Source organism: Cryptosporidium bovis (genome assembly GCF_009768925.1).
Source record: "Cryptosporidium bovis isolate 45015 chromosome Unknown contig_21, whole genome shotgun sequence".
NCBI classification, from domain to species: domain Eukaryota; phylum Apicomplexa; class Conoidasida; order Eucoccidiorida; family Cryptosporidiidae; genus Cryptosporidium; species Cryptosporidium bovis.
Window position 1 is genome coordinate 365,154 of NW_027125023.1, and position 18,312 is coordinate 383,465.

Consider the following 18,312-nt stretch of genomic DNA (forward strand, 5'->3'; position numbering starts at 1 on the left):
AACTAGTGCGAATACTAACAAAATTCGCAAAAACAACAAACATTACCAAAACTCTGTAAAAAAAAAGCGCATATACTAATACATTTGCTTCAATGTTAATATACATACATGTTACATACTGGATGCAAATAATATACCTTTAAGAAGTGATGGTAAATTCATATATACAATGTCATCAGGTTGAAAAAAAATATTAAAGACTAATTTGCTTATGTTTCAAAAATGGCTTATAACAATAGTTACTAAGTCCTATATAACTTAAAAAATAAAACGCTTGAAAATTTAATATTTTCCCAATAACAAAAATAACAAATATATCATCTTGTTAAATTATCGTTTTTCAAAATATTAACATTAAATTCAATTATTTACTTTCAAATATTGTTCATAAAATCATTAATTCCAAGAAACCTTATTTCCGCATTACAAAGGCCCAAAACAGCATTAAAAGTATGTATTTAAGAACTAAATGTTCTTTTTTACTGATGTTTTACATTCTTCCTTGTGTCTTGTAATTAGCGAAAATAATAAAAATGTAAAGAAAGATGTAATTAGTGATATTAAACAAAACTCAATTCTCCAACTAAATGGCATGACATTTGAGTCTATTGGTCCAGAGAATGGTCTTGATGACGGATTTATTATTGTAATACCAAATAACTTAATCACGGACCTCTTAATATTATCAACGTCGCAATTAACTCTAAACATACATGTAAATGGATTCGGTCCCGTGAAGATAAGTACTGAATAAACAACAATATTAATTGAAATTGAAATAAAAATAATAGGGTTCTTGTAAAATGGTCTCCTAAATTGGGATCCCATTGTATAACATAAGGCTGTCGTCAAAATTTGGATGGAGCTGTATACCCAACAAGAAACGAATTCAATATTGTCCATTCTCATAAACCAATTTTGGGCAGGAATTTGCATGTTGTATTCAAATGAAGACACAAACCACGATTTTGAACTAAGACTATATGACATAACAATGTAACCAACCAAATAGACTGTTATTGGTACCAATAACAAAAGAATAAATCTCAGACTTGCAATGCTTCCAAATGGCCTGGCAGCCGCAAGTCTCCTGCACGGTGATGAGAAAATATACCCAACTAAAAGCATTGTGTGAGTGAAAAAAGCAACGAATGAGCTGGCAATGTCTGGAATCGCAGAATAAGCAAAGTGGGTAAGCAAAGTTTCATTCAGTCCCGTAGAAATTCCATAATAAATTAAGTAAAGTAAGAAGGACATCGCAGTTGCCAGACTGCTCCTTCCTTCTCTTATTATTTCCAAAACCGAATTTAAGTCCGAATTTGTTGAGTTAAATGGGGCAACCAAAGATGCATCGCCTTTTGAAAATGAAAGGCCGACATGTGCCATCCTTAGAGCGCCACAGTCGTTACCACCATCACCAACCATTCCTGTAACTAATCCTCTTCTCATAAAGAAACTAACAATTTCAACTTTATCATTCGGAGACATTCTTGCGTAAACATTAACTTTTTTCAATATTCGCTCCAATCTACTTTCTTTGTTCATTAATAAACTTACTTCATCATCCATCAGTTTTCCTTTTTCAATATCTAAATTGGAGGGGGCGCGCGTGTAATGTTCCCTAAGAAGAACACGAAGACAATCCCCAGTGAGCACGAGATTTGAGAATTTGTTCGGAGATGCTTCAGTGTAAATCTCTGAATCTGGAATAATTCTTAATGTTTCTGTGCAACGCCATACAACAGTTCCCTCTGGATCAGACCCATCCTTATGCTTCAACTCTGACAAGGCGGTACCTGTGCCATTACTATTGACCATGCCAAGCTTCGTAGCAGTGCTGAGACCTGTTAGTGGAGAATCTCCAGTGACCATAAGTGGGAGCACGTCTGCCTTAACTAGTTGCGAGAGGACACTTGGAGCTTCATCTCTAATGCTGTTTTCAAAAACAAGTATGCCTAAAGGTGTGAGTTCGTTTTCCAGTTCGCCTCTGCCTAGAGTGAGATAAGGCCCAACCAAATTCGAATCTATTTTTTTATAGGCAGAAAAAATAAGATAGTAACCTCGGGAAGAGAGGGAGTTTATTCTTTTTTTAAGTTCGTTGCTTGTATTGTCTGCTAAAAGAGTAATAATGGACTCTGGAGCTCCTTTTGTGAAAAGGTAATACTTTTCGGTGGTCCTGCATTTAACAAGAACACTCATGAGTCTTCTGTTGTAATCAAATGGAAAAACTCTGAGAATTTCCAGAGTACTGAAAACCGGATTTGAATTCTCTTTGCAGGCATTTTTCTCAAAAATTGATTTTATAAGTACCTTCTCCGACCCAGATATCTTTTCAAAGTAACTTCCTGTTACAGAAAACAAGGCTTTGTCAGTATCGTTTCCATTCAGTTTCGAGTAATAAATCTTTTGATTTGACACCTCTTCATGGGAAAGACCGAAGTTGGAGGGAGAATGGCTTAATGTAGTACAGCTTCTGATTGAAAGAAAAGCTAGCTGATAATTCTTTTTCATCTCTTCTACAGAAACTATTTCATTTGAAGATGAATGATAAACAATGTTGCTGGCTTCGCCATTTACATTATAAACTTGTCTACTCTTTAAAGTGTTTTCTCCTGCCTCTCCTTTCACTAATTCACCCTTATAGTCGTTCAAAGTCTCAATCGGGGAAAGGCCAATGAAATCCAGGTGGTCATTAGTTAACGTACCTGTTTTATCAAAACACATTACCCTCAACTTTCCCCCCAATATTATTCTTGTTGGGACAAGGGCCTTAACCTTGAATCTACTGAAAAGACGCCTACAAGCCACATTCTGCGATAAAGTGCTTAGAACTCCTAAATATAGAGGGTAGATTGAGTTCATTGTTCCAAGTGCAAAAAAGAATGTGAAGAGACTCCAATTGTATGATCTTCCTTGTTTCACTATGAAAACTATAACCAACACAGTTAAACACAGCCAAGTGATCGGAAGTTGATCAAACATATCAAAATTGAATTTGCTCGGATATAGAATAGACCTTATAATGCGCCCTCTAAGTGTGGAGATTCCTGTTCTTATTACAAGAGCTGTGGTTCCACCACTTTGATTGTTGTTACGCTCACGATTCAGATCTTGTTGTTCAGTTGAGTCAACTGAAGTCATATTTCCAAAAGAATCGGTTGATCTCGTTGATGCAGTTGGAATGCCTTGAAGACAGATAGGTGAAGAGGAACAACTACCTCCAAAAAGCAGTCCTTTTCCAACATTTCCATAAACAGCAGTAATATTCGTGCCAGCATACAAAAAATGCTTTTTTGTGGAAAAAGGTCCATCTTCAGGGGATATTTTGTCGCTTTCAGATTCAGAAACTGGCATCTTAATAACTTCAGCAGACTCACCTGTAAGCATTGACTCGTTCACAACCGCAGATCCAGAAAGCAACAACAGGTCGCATGGAGCAATTGTATTCTCATCCAGATATACAACATCACCAGGTACGAGATCATGTGGTTCAATTGAAACTATTCTACCGTCTCTGATAGTCTTTATTGAATCTGTTGATTTCATTTCCGCCAACTTTCTTACATTCCTTACACTTACAAAATGAGTCCTTATGTTTGCTATTATGCTTATGATCATCATAGGTACCCATTTAACAGCGAAAAATATGTATCCTTGGAAAGTATATGATGAAACTATCAACAGCTGAAAAATAGTTAAGGGGTCCATAATTTCGTTTATTAGTCCGTATATTAAAGAAGGCACCTCGATTGTTATCTCATTTCTTCCATAAGATTGTTTCTGTTCAAATACTGTTTTAGAGTCCAGACCCCTTATTTGTGATATATTGTTGTCAGATGAGAATGGTGTTTCAATAGTTCTGTCACGGCCATTCATCATTGATTTCTCATTCGAACACAAATTTGGTCTAAATTGTAAAAGTTCCATAACATTACTGACACTGTATATATCGTTTCCCAAGGAACCCGTATTGTTTATCATTCCCTCTCCATCAGTACCATCAGAATCACCGTTGGATTCTTCCATGCAAGTAAATCTTTCAAGTTTCTCAGAGTACCAGTACCTAACACAAAGCAATTCAAAATAAGACTTTTCACCTGAATTATCACCCTTATTAACACGAACAGTATATAGGTTATATCCAGAAAAATCATTGTTTAAAAAAGCTGAAAGTTTGTTAAATGGCCTAAGTATTGTGTCTAGAAATGTTTTTAACCTTGAATTCTTGCTATTAATCGTATTATTGGTGAGATCAAGATTACCCGAAGCTTTTTGCCATATACAAACATAGTCGGCATCTTTCAATTCACTTGGAACCAAAAAGAACTGTTTAAAAAATGTCTTTGTAATTCTATAGAAAAAGCAAATGGCAAAACACTCAAGCCATAAACATATAAATGTTATTGCTCTCGTGTTCCAATAAAGAGCCAATTGTCTCCTGTCGCATCCTGCTGTATCATAAGTATGTATCATTATGAACAAAAATGGAAGAAAAGTGGAAATTATTACAGACAATTTCAATAAACTCCCAATTGCAGAGTTTTTGTATCCTCTTTGAGCTCCATCAAACGACTCACCACGATTTCCCTTGTTAAATTTACATGTTGCTCTTTTATTTCTATAAAAAGACCAAAAATAACCCATTATCCCCGCAATCAGTAAATTGTATATTGTTATCTTCCCAACATCCCAACTTATTATTGGTTCTGAAGGATTGTGTAGTTCCATTTTACTTATTGCTTTCTTGTTTAAACAATCCAATATACAAGTTCTATTTTTAAAACAACTAATCTTTTGTTTCAAGCAATTTCACTTCTAAACTATTAATTATCTAAGACAATATGATAAATATCACTCTTTAGTTCACAAAAAGTTTTCCTTCTACAAAGTCGTAACAAGATCAAAGTCGCATATGTATAAATACCAATATCGACTTTATATGTACACTTACACTCTCCCCGAGCAGTTCGGCCCCCTATTCCTGACTGGAACCTTTCTTATCCTTTTGTTCTATTGTTGAGTTATGTGGGTACAAAAAGTGGCTAGTGCCCTATTTTCGTCTTATTACTAAACTTTGAATTATTATCGCTTGTCCTCAATTATTTTCCCCATATACCCCTTGTTTCTTAATACAAAACCCTGGCAATTAATCATATATATACATAACTATGTTGTGCCCGCAACTTTAAATACCACTTGTATATGTATATTTATGCGCCACACTATTCTTTTCTTTTATTATTTACTTATTCATTGTGCCCGCTCAAATTAATGGTACCAGTACTTATTTACAATTGAAATTCATGTTTATGCGACAAGTGTATCCTGCTGCCAATAGCATTGTTTTTTATTTGTTTGTTTTCTGTTCGCTGGTACTGTAGCAATTCTGGTTCCTATTTGTTAGTGTTCACAGCAGTGAGAGTGGCGTTAAACACATATGAGGAGAATAGTGTCTTTCACACCGCTCAGCTAACGCCACCCCCTTTTTCATTCCATGAAATTATTGGTCTCCCAAAAACCTTTAAGAATTATTTTTTCCCTCTAAAATCACATAAGTTGCTCTCTCTCCCACTTAGTGTGTTCAAACATTGAGAAGCACCTACTTTCTGCATTCATACGTGTATATTACAAGAAGCAAATAGTATTCGAGGCAAATATTAATAATTCTATTTTAATCATACAGATAATATCCCGTATTTTGTACACAATAAGGAAATGACACACGTAAAAAAGTTGTTCTTTCGCTTAGACATATAAAATAAAGAGTGGAGAAGGTTTAAATTAAATATTATACAAGGGTACTTTAAAAGTCTAAATTTGTTATTTTGTCACAATATTAAGCTAATTAAGTTTCACCACTATCTATTTTCATCTATTCATACATACACACATTTACCTATGTTCTATGCTAATTTTATTATCCCAACCCTTGTATATAAAAACTACCACTTGTATTCTATTCTTCTATCTTCCTTCATTGTCGCAACAGTAGTTCTTTTTCTAAATTTCTTCCAATAAAGAATCAGTTGCTGTCATCATCAAATGTGATACTCTTACCCTGGAATGTAGTAGAAGATGAACCATTCTTAAATCCTCCAGGCTTATTGTTTCTTTGTCCACCCCTATTACCACTCCCGCCTCCACTTGAATTATTCTTTCCAAGAGCTACCTCGATTTTAACTTCTCTTCCATCCATTGAAGTACCAGAAAGTTGTATTGCTTTTTGTATTTGTTCTTCATTTTCAAATTCAACCATGGCAAAACCCCTCATTTTACCAGAATCAGAATACCTTGGAATTGATACCCTTTTAACTACACCACAATCCTTAAAGAAAGATTTAATTGACTCGTCGTCACTAGAAAACGGTATGTTTCTTACAATCACAGATGGACCATAGCTAGTACTTGTTAAACTACCAGGCTGAGGCTTATCTGCAGACATATTTATTCTGAGCATTCTTCCTTTATATTCAGTTTGATTCCACTCAATTGCTGATTTGGCACCTTTTTCATCTTCAAATGTTATAAATGCACAACCCTTTTCTGATAATACAGATACTCTTTCTATTGAACCGCATTCTTCAAATAAACCTCTTATTTCATCCTCCGTGCATGAGTACGGTAAATTGCCACAATAAACTTCTCTTTTATCTTTATCTCTATTTGAATTTGTATTTTGTCTCTTTCTGTTCTGACTTCCAACACTATCCTCATTATCATCCAGTGATACAGAGCTCGCACGCTTTGAATTCGATAATTTTGCTTGTTTACTTTCCTTATTACCAGATAACTCAGAATTTGCCTTTCTTTTAGTCTCAGTCTTAGCATCTTTTTCTGAATCAGATGTTGAACTAGCATCCGTTGAATTCTTTTCCGTAGACTCTAATTTTGATGTACTCTTTTTTTTTGTCTTTACTTCTGAATCTGAGGAAGATGATAAGTTTTTGGTAACAGTATTGCTTTTTGTTTTACTCTTCTCATTTTCTGATTCAGATGATGAATCTGAAGATGAAGAAGATGAATCTGATGATGATGAAGATGATAGATTCGTCTTTGAAACTATATTCTTTTTCATTGGTTTTGTTTTTGTTATATTTTTCTTTACCTCAATCTCCGATTCTGATGACGAAGAATCTGAATCTGAATCAGAGTCCGAGTCTGATGAAGATGATGAAGACTTCGAAACAATATTCTTCTTAGTTGGTTTTTTTGATCTTAATTTTTCGTCTTCCGAAGACGAAGAAGAGGATAATGTTTTTAAAACAATACTTTTTTTTGCTTTACTCTTCTCATTTTCTGATTCAGAAGATGAATCTGAAGAAGATGAATCGGAAGATGAAGAAGATGAAGATTTAGAAATAATTTCATTCTTTTTGATTTGTGTTGCCTTTTTGATCTCCTTATTGTTAGCACCTAATTCCAGAGACGAATCAAAATTCTTCTTCATTGTTGTCATTTTAATATTCTTTCTTGAAACCACCTCTGATTCAGATGATGAATCTGAAGATGAAGAAGATGAATCTGATGATGAAGAAGATGAATCTGATGATGATGAAGATGATGGATTCGTCTTTGAAACTATATTCTTTTTCATTGGTTTTGTTTTTGTTATATTTTTCTTTACCTCAATCTCCGATTCTGATGACGAAGAATCTGAATCTGAATCAGAGTCAGAGTCTGATGAAGATGATGAAGACTTCGAAACAATATTCTTCTTAGTTAGTTTTTTTGATCTTAATTTTTCGTCTTCCGAAGACGAAGAAGAGGATGATGTTTTTAAAACAATACTTTTTTTTACTTTACTCTTCTCATTTTCTGATTCAGAAGATGAATCTGAAGATGATGAATCTGATGATGATGATGATGATGAAGATGAAACAACATTCTTCTTAACTGGTATTGGTTTTGCTGCATTTTTTTTAACCTCTGAATCTGAAGAGGATTCACTACTACTACTATCACTTGTATTATTTTTATTCGACACGAGATTCTTTACTGGATTGATAATCTTTTCGTTGTTCTTCCTCTCATTAGAATCTGAATCTGAAGAATCAGACGTTAAATCGGTAGATGAATCCTGCACCTTTGCTGGTTTCTGTAATATTTTATCTAAATCATTATTCTTGCTACCCTCTAAACCTTTGTTATTCTTTTGCGATTTATCTTTTTTGTCGTTCATCTTTTTAACTGCTTTTTTAACCATTACAAAACTCGATGTATCTGAATCATCACTTGATGTATCAGTTGAATTGTTTCTTACTTTTGAAGTTTCAATTGGTTTTTTAGCTACTTTCGATTTCTAACAAGGCGAGTTAATTAGTTAGCATTACAAGTAATTAAATTATTTTTTTTAATTTTGAAAAAATTTTATTCACATTGCATTTATTCAAAAATCAAAAAAAAAGATGCTTATATAAGGAAGCAAGCCATTACATAATCATCCAATGCTCAAACAAGTGAACTTACCGACATATTGAATCAAGAATTCGTTACCTGTGCTCTATTTTTCTTTTTAAATTATTTTATTAGAAAAAATAAGTTACTCTATGTCAGATTTTGACAAATACTGTTTTCCCTGACGAAAATTTTTTATTTATATTATCTACCTGCGAGACAAGTATGAGACGGAATGATTTCCCGGTACCTTATATATTATTATATTGAAAATTTTTACTACAAAGAAAAATTTATTTAATCAAATAATAGTATTAATAGATTTATGAACCAAAAAGCATCTGAAAAAGAAAAGTATACAACAATTAAGAGATTAATTTGTAACTAAAAAAAGAACAATCCCTTTCAACATCAGTTTAATCACCATTATGTTTTTAATGGAACCAAGTGTATAAATAAAACACAATTAATTATACATACAATATATGTATAAGCACGTATAAATGAGTTTGTAAGTAATTCTGGCATTATAAAATGGGAAAAGATAAAAAACTGATCGAAACAAAAAAAAACGAATTGACTATACAGGAACCAAAAACAAAAAATGAAAATGAAGTCAAAAGCAGAAGCAGAAGCTCAAAATCGAAAAGTAAGAATAGAATAAAACACGGTTGTTGGTCCAAATGTGAAATACAGGAAAGTATAGACAAACTTGAGAATAAATTAAATGACAAGGAAAAAAAACTCTCGAAATCTAAAAGAAGAAGGATATTGTTGAGATTATCAAAGCTAAGAAGAGGGCTTAAAGGTGAAATAGAAATAGGGGGGCAAATTCAAAAGAGTATAAAAACTATAAAAAGGGAAATGAAACTTAAAAATGTGAATTCAAGTATATTATTAAGAAAGAATTCGAATGTAGTTTGTTTGTGCTGCAGAAAAAAAGGGCATCAAATGGTTGACTGTAGATACTACAAACCTTTGAATAAAAATTTAGGAGATGAAAATGCAAAACATACTTGCTTTCTATGTGGCGAAAAAGGTCATACACTTAAAGACTGCAAAAAGCCCAGAGAAGATAATTCTGTATTGCCATTTGCCAGTTGTTTTAAATGTGGTGAATCCGGGCATATTGTGGCTTATTGTCCAAATAATGAATCCGGGTCAATTTACCCAAAAGGTGGTTCATGCAATATATGTGGATCTGTTAGACACCTATCTAAGAACTGTGATCAAAATAAAATGCATAGTAAAAAATATAAAACTATTAATTCTGGTAGTTCTAATAGTAAAGATTTAAATGATACCTCGAACTCAAATGAAAATATAGATGATCCCGACCTAATGTGGAAAAATATAATCGGTTAAATGTGGTATGTCTTCCATAACTCTGGATTAATTTGTCATAATGTAGACATTCAAAAGCAAACTATTTCACGCATTCATTTTAATTTATGCCGGTACTTATGCATGCATGCATGCATGATATTATCATTAACATGCATCTCAGACAGAACATCTTAAATATTATTTTTGGTAGTCATCATTTTTTTAATTCCGAAAATAACCTTTAACTATAAACTATTACTGTTGATATATGTACGTTTTATATGATACGGAAACATAATTATAATAAAAAATATTAGATATAAACAGTTAGATGTTTAATATATATATTTCACGACACTGTTTATTTTACTACTTGAATTTAAATTTTTTATAGCAACAAAAAACAATATTAATACTTAGTGTAAAAATGGGATTGCAGTTATATTACACTAATTTCTTATGTTAGTTCAAATATGTACTTTCAAATTATGCAAATAAGTTGTGTTATTGCAATAATTTGAAAGTAAAATTAACTTTTTCTTTCACTAGGAATACTAAATGTAGTGAGGCAAAATAACTATTGAAACGCTTGTATCACTAATCCTCTGAAAAAATGTTCGGAGAAATGTTTATTGGTAGTTTGTAAATATAAATATTGTCCTGATTAAGTAGGCTGTCTGTATTATTCAACAACGTATACCCACTAGGTAAATATCTGTCAAACTTATATTTACGCGACAACTTAGACTGAATGGAAACAATTATTTGTGGTGTTTTATGTAAAAGTTTGAATAACTTTAAAAATCTGGCAAAAGTTAAAGTCTCAAGAATTTGTATGACTTTTTCTACCCAAACAAAAGGATGATTGCTTCCCTCAACAAAAGTGAAAAACAGATTGTTGAACAATTCAATATTGTTATTTAGACTTTTAAATTTATTTATGCAGTCTCTCTTTATAATATAAAAATCGTTTTTATCTATCAAATATGGATTCTTAAATACTTCATTCAAAAAACCCAGTAAAAATTCTGTCAAATAAGTAACGTCTTTTGAATAAGAGTCTATTTGAATTATAATAAATATTAATGAGGAATAATATGCTGGGGAAAACGATCTAGCTGTCTCGTTTTCAATGGACAGTTTTTTTAAAAACATCGTCATCAAATCGGATAAGAATATATTAGATAGTGTTGCCAAAGCAATTGTAAATGGTGTTTTAGTTCCAACACCCAATAATAAAGAAACAACAGATTTATCATTGTCATTATTCGAGTATTCAAATTTGTAACTCCTCCATAATTTGTCCGGTAAAGATGTTATATCAAGTATTTCATAGCTATTAAAGTAAATTTTGTCTGACTTTGATATTGGAGTCAGCATATTTTGAACGGTGTAAGACTTGCTTTTTAACTTTAACCTTTTCATAACACCGGCCTTGTTTTCTATTGAAACCTTTTGATTTTCTGATACATGCAATCTAATCATATTATTTTTCTCTCTTCCCAACAAGGATATAAATTCATTCAATATATCACCTGCAAATATTGGATCTATATTATTCATAAATATTCCCTCTAACTGTCCGTGTTTTGCCAAAAACTTGCTCAAGTCCATGATGTCTGCATAACCTACGTTTTCAATTTCCCTGAATCTCTCAGTTGGTGATAGTGGTTGGTTTTCTGTTATAGTTCTTATTATCTCCAATGATTTCATGAGCGAAGAGGAGTGAAATACAGCTTTATAAAGCAATTTATGTACATTTCCGTACCCTCTTTTGAAGTCAGAGTAGGTAATTCGTTCATTTGGATTCCTCAAATAATCAGCAAATACTCTTAAAAAAGTTGGAATTACATCCCGATAGCCGCTTAATATCACAGTAAACCCATTTGGGAGGCTGTTGTAAAAGTAGCTATTGTAAGTAAGTATTTTAAATTCGTTTCTAGTAAGTCTGAAACCGTGTATTTCATCCTCCAATGCAACGAGTAATGTTGAACAAAGTATTTCAATTGAAACTATTAGTCTTGGAACTATTTTAAGTACTCTAGGAACTATTTTACTTAATTCTGAAGTAATAACTGGAGTTTGAATTCTAATTGACAAGGATGCCTCGGGTATCGATGGTATTTCGCTGTTTTTATAGTAGAAATTAAATATTTCTGGATAATAGGTATATTCGTTCATGTATTTACTGTCTTTAAATAAAGATTTTTTTATGTATCTTTTAATCGAAAACAATAAAGGCTGGGGTATTATTTTGGTTCTCTCATCTATTTCCAGAACACTCAAATCCAACGGAATGTATTTGTTTGGAGTGTCTATGTCCAAGAAATAAACCTCCTTTATGTCATTGAAAGTCATGTTATGAATTTCACTCATAAACAATATGGGAATCTCGTTTACACAGTATTCTGAATTCAAATACTTTGATCTTAAAATTGAATTGCACGCAATAAAATTGTTTGTGTAATTTATAACACCAATTTCATCCGAATATTCTGAACCTGAGTATTCCCCCTTCATCTCTCTGTCCTCCAACTTCAGTTCTTTAAATATAAAAGAATATATAAAAATTACATATTCTTTAACTGACTTATATATCTTTTGAAATAATGATATTAAATTTGAATTGTCCTCGACCTTAAACATACTGTTTCTGAAATTAATGTATTTCTTCGTATTTAATACCTTTAAATTCTCACCAGAGTCTTTTTTCACCCTCTTTAAAAGCAATTTCGGGGTTGAGTAAAATATTACAATGCCGTTAATGTCTATCGAATTTAAAAACGACTCCGTAAACCCAACATCCAAAACTTGTATCACCTCATCGGCGAATATAACCTCCTCAGGCTTGATATTGTACTTTTGGGACTTGTAAGCTATATTATAAGCAATATCCTTGTAAAAATCTGACTCCCTGTAATTAAATAACAAATCCGTTACATCTTTTATTTCATTCAATAGTCTCTCAGTTACAGGACTTTCCACTATAAATTTTAATGCCAGTATTATAGCTCCAATAACCTCCCATGAACGATTTAACTCCTTATTGTAAAGATCTACTGATATATCTAAAGTGGAAAATCCATCAAAGGAAGTTGTTGAAACTTTAACTTTACTAGACACACCTATCTTTGTAAAATATCTTCTTAATATTCCCCTATATGAGCTGTCCAATAAGTATTTTATATATAAAGCAGGTATCCTTTTCCAGTATACTACCTGAAATTCAACAGGAATTCTTATCGTGAATGTATTAATATCCTTCTTTGTAGGTCTTTTAATTGATATTATCTTTCCAGATATACTTATAAATGGATTAACTGTGAATTTATAGCTGTCCTCCATCCTAAACAACCTCACTCCATTGTTTTTAATATTACCAAAACTTTTAATGACGTATTTCTCTAATTTCTCCAATGGTTCTCTTCCGACTACTGACAAAGTCATTATATTTGGACTGTAGTAATTGTTAAAGTAGTCAATCACTCTGTCATATAGCTCACCACTACTCAAATTTGGATTGTTTAAAAATATGTTCTTATTCCCCAATATATCTCTATTAAAACTTGTACTTGCCTCGCAAACCTCTCTTTCTATTGTTTTCATCGCCCACTTCTCGTTGGTTCTCATTCTTTCAATAATGTTAAATATAGTAACCAACGCCTTATTTACATTGTCTTTGCTCAATATCGGATTTATAAAGTAACTGCTAAACCTAAACAAACTCTCATTAAGATATTCTGACCCTATTGAGAACGAATATATTGTAAGCTTTGAATGTAAATCTAAGTATATCTTACCATTCAGTGTGTTTATAAAATTATTGAATTCGTCTACATCGGGATATTGCTTAGACGCTAATAACAAAGTATGCTGAACCAAATTTGACAATCCTTGAATATCAATAGGGTCATGTAAGAACCCCACTCCGACCGAGATTGCTACCTCTGAATTAACTATGTTCTCATTGCTTACTAGATATACCTTTAATCCATTATCCAACTTGAAGTATCTGTATTTTGCTTTGTCTATCTTAGATTTCACAAATTTTTCATCTTCAATGCACTTTCTAATCCTACGTTGATTTTCTGAGTATTCACACAAATTCAACAAAGATACTTTGTGTATATTGTAATCTTTTTCAAATACACAACTTAATTTAATTATCAGTATCAAGCATGACAACAGTAATGTAAATGGCAATTTACACAACATTGTGATACTTTTGCTATTTATTCGAAAAATTCTAATACCAGCACATATAACTTCATTTACTTCGTTTAAATACTTACATAGATGTAAAATCTTGTTATATTTATACTTCTTTATTAAATTCTGAAAATAATCGAATATATTATCTCAAACCTTTGCTTTACTTTGTATTCTTTGTTCCTTCTCTACCACCACCATTGACTAATACAAAAAAGAACTAATCAACTGGAAAACATTAATAATGCATTAATTTATCTAATTTAATTACTTTAATTTGTAATTCTTTTTTAAGTGTCTTAAAATTTGCTTGACTGTTTCCAAATACCGGAATCACATTTATGTACTTTATGCCGGCACACATAAATATTGTTTTATTATTTCCAGACAGTAATAATATTTGTATATATTATTGCTATTTTTGGAACACCAGTTTGTACTATTCTGAATCAAATAAGGAAGTAAGATTCAATTTTTCTCATTAGTTTCAAAAATCAGGAACAATCACACAAACAAGATAATTTAAGTGATGAATTAAGAGCAAATATCATAAACGAAAGCGTAGTTTTAGGGAAAAATATAATATTTAGTACTATTGCCTTTAACTATTTATTTTTAATTTTTAGATTAACTTTTTTACTTCTATATGTTTCCGTTTTCCAAATAATAAATTAATTTTGTATTTGAAAAACAGTAAATAAATTTATCTAAAGTGCAAATACTTATTTCAATCCGCCTTTTTTGTAGTATAGTTAATTGGTATTTTAAAAGTCTTAATACCATCTTGGTTGGTAATGTCATAAATGCTATTTAGCCTGATGAATCCATTTGGTGTGTAATTTTCTATTTCAACGAGTTTCTCGGAATCGCCTATATGAGCTTGAGTAGAAATAAGAAACTTTGGAGCATCTAATACTTTATTACAAATATCAACAAACTTCTCATAACTAAGTTTATAATTAAGTGCTTTAATTTTGTTAAGTATATTAGATATATCTTTTCTACAAACAATACTGTGGAAAATCCTTTTCTCAACTTGTTCATGGTCAGGTTCAATTTTGATATTAATTGATCTTTTATTAGTCAAAAGGTTATTGTATTGATCCATATCAATGCTTTTTAACAAGTTAAATACTTTAAAGAACACACTTAGTAATCTTTCAGACATTTCTGGTACATTCAGTTTACCAGATGTACATGAAATGTAAAATCCAACAAAATTAAATTGATGAATATTTGGATACAAGTCAAACTCAATCCCCTCAGTTAAACCCCTTCCTTTGAGCAAGTCAATAAGCATCCCAAGTACAATTTTAAAATATAATGAGTCTAATGAGAATGTGGAAAATGGAACATATAATAATGAATTTGAATTATTATCCTTTAAGTTGTATAATTTATTGTAATAGTAGAAACTACTATAATAAAAATTAGTTGAAAATGGATCCAGTATTTCCCATATCTCCATAGAATTATTTAAATTGCTTTTAAAAGAGGGTTTATCTACATAATTGATAGTTCGGTCTTCATTTTTATATTCAGTAGATATTACTTTGACAAGTGAATAAGCATGTAATGGGCTTATGTTCCCTATAATAACACCTTCGTTAGTTCCGTATTTACCTATATAACTAGAAAGTTCAAGAACCTGCTCAAATGTTATATTTGAATAGTCTACTGTTTCCAATACATACTTGGATAGTTTTTGACACTCAAAAATGGATTTTAATATAAATTTTGAGCTCGATTTAGATCCCATTTCAATTCTCGCTTTTGACTCAGACTCAAGTCCCTTAATAATTGTGTTATATTTATTTTGAGTAATTAATTTACCTAAACTATTCATTTTTTTCTTAAATTCCTTAATAGCAATATATACCGAACCAAAATAGTCCCCTTTAACTATAATTTCAAATCCAAATGGCACTCCTGTAAACTCTGAGGCAATATTTGTTCTGATTAAAAACAAACCAGATAAGTCACTCATTTCACTTATTACTCTACTGGACACGTACTTCAAACAGTGAACGAGAACCTCCAATGTCAACACCAATTGGCTCGAATTTAAAATTGTGTTTAATATTGGAATATTCTCCGTTTTTCTTGGAATCATATATCTCAAAAATACCCTCGAAGTTTGTCTTTTAAAACTTACATTGTTTGAAAATACTATACTGCTAAATACTGGATTGTTTAATATCTCGTTCTCATCTAAATCAATATTGTTTGGTAATGTAAACATTTCACCTGAGGAGAAATCTAATAAAGCGTTTTTAAGATATATTGGCGAGTATATCCTGTAATTTGCTGTATCTTTAAAGTTGCTTAAGTAAACCTTCTTAAGCAACTTATTTGCTCTTCTCACCCTTATTCCAATATCGTTTAATTTTATTTTATCTATTCCCATTTTTATTTCTCTTATTATATCTTTTGGTATAGAATCAATATAATACTTTATTCCGTTAAATAGATTGTTTTCTATTCCATTCATGTCATCATTCGCATCTATAAATTCAAGTGAGGAAGTAGAGATCGAGGATGCCTCATAACTGCTATTGTAAATATGATCTTCCCAGTTATTTTGTCTGTTTCCTCCATCAGAATCAATACAGCTATTATCAGTAGAAATAATATCTTCATTATCTAACAAATTACCGAGTACACCGAGATCTTTTGAATTAAATACATTTTTTATCTTATCCAAGTGCTTTAAATAAATAATGATGTTATTCAAAGATACTTTGTTCATTAACTTTTTAATCTCTGTTAAATTGGGGTTTCTCATTAAGTTACCTGCAATAAGAACCTCTTCTGGAGAACAGCCTCTGGTGTCAAATGAATATATAATTTGCCTATTTATATACTCAGGTGAAACCTCAAAGTAGTAATCAAATGTATTTTTCATTGATTCCTGAATTTCCACAATAATATCTTTGAATATTGGACTACTTTTAATGTGTTCTATTAAAATAAACGTAACTTGCAATATTGTTTTAATCCTATCAACACCACTTTCAGTTAGAACAAAACTAATCTCAAAGTTAGAAAAACCATAGTTGTCTGACACTACTTTTGAATTCATTGTTTTAATTAAATCTCTCGTGATTAAGTAGTTCATTAAGCTGTATTCCGAGTTATCATTCAACAAATATTCTAAATATTTACCTGGAGACGAATCCCAAAGAACTTCTTGATACTCAACTGGAAATTCCAAAATAAGTTCATTACTAATATTTGATTGCAAACGAATGACGCTCCCTATATTGCCTATATGTGGATGGCGAACTACTTTAAATAGGTCCTGTGGCAGTATATTACGTAATTTTAAGTCTTTAAGTGATGAAAAACCTGAAGTTACTCCTTTTGTTAGTTTTGCAATTGATTCCTTACTTGCAATTGCTATAGTCATTATATTAGAGCTGTAATTCTTTTTCTGAAACTTTTTAATTCTATCAAGCAACTTAAACCCTGAATTTACCTCCGCCTCTTTAATAGATTCGTTTGTAATTACCCTTTGTCTTTTAAAGATAGAATCATAAATGGATATATCCCTTCTTACACACTGAAAAACATACTCTTCGTCTTTTTTTAAAATGTTAAGTGACTCTATTGTTCTTTCTATCTCAGCATAAAGTAAATTTTCTGAAAATACTGGATTCTTAATTGCGTTACTAAACATATTCAATGCATTCATTATATGCACATTGTCTATTTCAAATGTAAATATTGTGCTCCTGTCCAATACCTCTATATTAACTATGCCATTTACAGATTCGAAATAACCACACAATTCGGATAAATCATCTTTGTTACTCGAAATGAAACAAGGTGTTTTCTGCACAAAATTGACAAATCCTGGTAGATCTTCCGGATCATGAACTGACCCTATTTTCATTGAAAGTGTTATCACACTTTTCGCAAATGATTTATTGGACACTAAGAAAACGTTCATCTTGTTACTAAGCCTTAGAAATTTGTATTCAGAATTATCTATTTTTGATCTTACAAATAACGAGTCATCCACGTTATTTGTAGCTCTTCCAAGTATGTTTACTTTTGTATTCATTGTCTTGTTTTTCAAACCACTGTTTTGAATTATACTTTCAACATTGTTTATTTTAAAGTAAAAAATTAAATTTGTTGATAGTATTAAGGATATTACAAGGTTTAATCTTGCCAAAAACTTCAACATTTTGCTTCCTATTACTCCAATATTCACAAACTGAAAAAAATATTGATTATCACAAATACTGTATATTTTTGATGGTCAGCCAAACCCTATTGGTCTCTTGTCCTTTCCCTTATATGAAAAATCTTAAGAAAAAATATTAAAAAATCAGCGTTTAAATAACTGAAATTTGTTTTCCGAATATACTCTTAATC

The 18,312-nt window shown here is 31.3% G+C and overlaps 5 protein-coding genes across 5 annotated transcripts; 1 reads left to right on the top strand and 4 right to left on the bottom strand.

The window, feature by feature from the left end:
- Positions 1-465: 465 nt before the first annotated feature.
- On the bottom strand, positions 466-4,728 carry FG379_001308 (P-type ATpase3; the record flags this gene model as incomplete). Its single annotated transcript, XM_067326911.1, has 1 exon — positions 466-4,728. The coding sequence occupies one exon, from the start codon at positions 4,726-4,728 to the stop codon at positions 466-468; it is 4,263 nt and encodes a 1,420-aa protein (XP_067183817.1).
- A 1,294-nt stretch (positions 4,729-6,022) lies between these two features.
- Positions 6,023-8,179, bottom strand: FG379_001309 (cutinase negative acting; the record flags this gene model as incomplete). The annotated part of the gene is made up of 1 exon (XM_067326912.1): positions 6,023-8,179. The coding sequence occupies one exon, from the start codon at positions 8,177-8,179 to the stop codon at positions 6,023-6,025; it is 2,157 nt and encodes a 718-aa protein (XP_067183818.1).
- Positions 8,180-8,928: 749 nt separating this feature from the next.
- On the top strand, positions 8,929-9,759 carry FG379_001310 (Cp22.4.1 protein; the record flags this gene model as incomplete). The annotated part of the gene is made up of 1 exon (XM_067326913.1): positions 8,929-9,759. One exon carries the CDS (start codon positions 8,929-8,931, stop codon positions 9,757-9,759), a length of 831 nt encoding a protein of 276 aa, XP_067183819.1.
- Positions 9,760-10,317: 558 nt separating this feature from the next.
- On the bottom strand, positions 10,318-13,935 carry FG379_001311 (secreted insulinase like peptidase; the record flags this gene model as incomplete). The annotated part of the gene is made up of 1 exon (XM_067326914.1): positions 10,318-13,935. The coding sequence occupies one exon, from the start codon at positions 13,933-13,935 to the stop codon at positions 10,318-10,320; it is 3,618 nt and encodes a 1,205-aa protein (XP_067183820.1).
- Positions 13,936-14,656: 721 nt separating this feature from the next.
- Positions 14,657-18,121, bottom strand: FG379_001312 (secreted insulinase like peptidase; the record flags this gene model as incomplete). The annotated part of the gene is made up of 1 exon (XM_067326915.1): positions 14,657-18,121. One exon carries the CDS (start codon positions 18,119-18,121, stop codon positions 14,657-14,659), a length of 3,465 nt encoding a protein of 1,154 aa, XP_067183821.1.
- Positions 18,122-18,312: the final 191 nt, after the last annotated feature.